Source organism: Morone saxatilis, unplaced genomic scaffold (genome assembly GCF_004916995.1).
Source record: "Morone saxatilis isolate NCDOM2014 unplaced genomic scaffold, NCSU_SB_2.0 Contig14, whole genome shotgun sequence".
Taxonomy (NCBI): Eukaryota; Metazoa; Chordata; class Actinopteri; family Moronidae; genus Morone; species Morone saxatilis.
This window is the reverse complement of record NW_023339696.1, coordinates 7928318-7929730: the sequence shown is the minus strand read 5'-3', so window position 1 is coordinate 7929730 and position 1413 is coordinate 7928318. Positions and strand designations below refer to the sequence as shown.

The 1413-nt window shown below is 40.6% G+C and overlaps 1 protein-coding gene across 1 annotated transcript in view; it reads left to right on the top strand.

Annotated features, from left to right (window-relative positions):
• Positions 1–1413, top strand: part of ep300b (E1A binding protein p300 b) — a gene marked incomplete in the record, with an annotated part of 30932 nt that overhangs the window by 20615 nt on the left and 8904 nt on the right. Inside the window, 1 exon segment of the mRNA XM_035655022.1 lies at positions 455–605. Within this exon segment, the coding sequence (XP_035510915.1) occupies positions 455–605 (151 nt within the window).

The following is a 1413-nucleotide window of genomic DNA, read 5'->3' as shown; positions in this document are numbered from 1 at the left end:
TAACCCTTTTATGTTATATTATCATCAACACTGAGTGCTCAGACAAACAAAAAGGTGGCTGTTGAATGTATGAGTGGAGCGGCCTTAGCCAAGTTTGTATAATATTTGGAATTGATTACAGGTAGTGTTAATGAGGATTACATTCATCATTTGTCTTCAGTGCAACTTTGTTAAAAATATCTTGCTCCAAAACATGAGTGTTACCAAACATTGATTTCACTGCATTATTCTACGCATACTTTCATTTTCTTTTTACCTGGATATGTTCCAGTCAAAAAATTCTAAATTGTCAAAGATAAAGAGGAAAATGTCCTTATGTGCTGTATGTAGTCGGAGAGAGGTTATGTCCCTCAGCTGTTGAGAACTTTGAGGGTAGTAAAAGTGAGCATGATCACGTACAGTTCTGGTCTGTATTCCACCTCTCTCTCTTCATCCTTTTTACTGTCTTTTGCAGGGCTTCCTCAGACCAAGTTGGGGAACTTTTTGGAGATAAGAGTGAACGACTACCTCAAGCGGCAGAACCACCCTGAGTCTGGCGAGGTCACAGTCCGTGTGGTCCATGTCTCAGACAAGGTGGTTGAGGTCAAGCCGGGCATGAAGTCCAGGTAGGAGGTCAAATTTCAGTCTGCTGCTGCAGGTTTTGGGTGTAAGATGAGAGGAAATGACCATTGTACATATTTAGGATCATGGCTTGTTGATTAACTTTAGATTTTTGTCACAATCACACTCATCAGTGCAGCAAATTAATGAATGTAATAACAAAGGTTAAAAGTTTATAGTGGAGGTTGACCACCTCCAACTTCACTATCATCATAGAAAATGAATTTACCTGTATGCTGATCACTGCTTTGGCAAAACAGTTTCCTGGGCAGGGGGAAACTGAGGCAATGTCCTCTTGGCTCAACAGTGAAATGCTGAACTCTGGAACAATTAAGTATATCACCATTTTATCCTGGTGCCAAATGGACTGGCACTAAATGTTATGTTCTGCAGCACCAGACCACACCAGCGTCCTTTGTAGTATATAAATGACCAAACATGTGCATGAAGTAGTACTAAAATAAAGATTAGACAAACGCATCGTAAAAATGAGCTTCATCAGCCAGCCTAGTGTGTGATATAATAATCCGATTCATCAGTTTGTCAAAATTAAAGAATCACTAATTCACAGTCAACAGAAACCTTTGAGTTTTTACAAGTTGAGGAACGTAGAGACATGATGTTTATTCATACACAATCAGTGCTGCAACAGGTCAGACATCAGCCGTCAGTTTGATAGTCACCAGATGAACACATGTTTGGAGGGTTACAAAGGGCCGCACTTCTCCAGGACCCGTTTCCTGAAGGAAACCCTGCACCAGCGGCAATTCCTCCACACCAGTGTAAAAACTACCTGTATTTGCACATCCATTT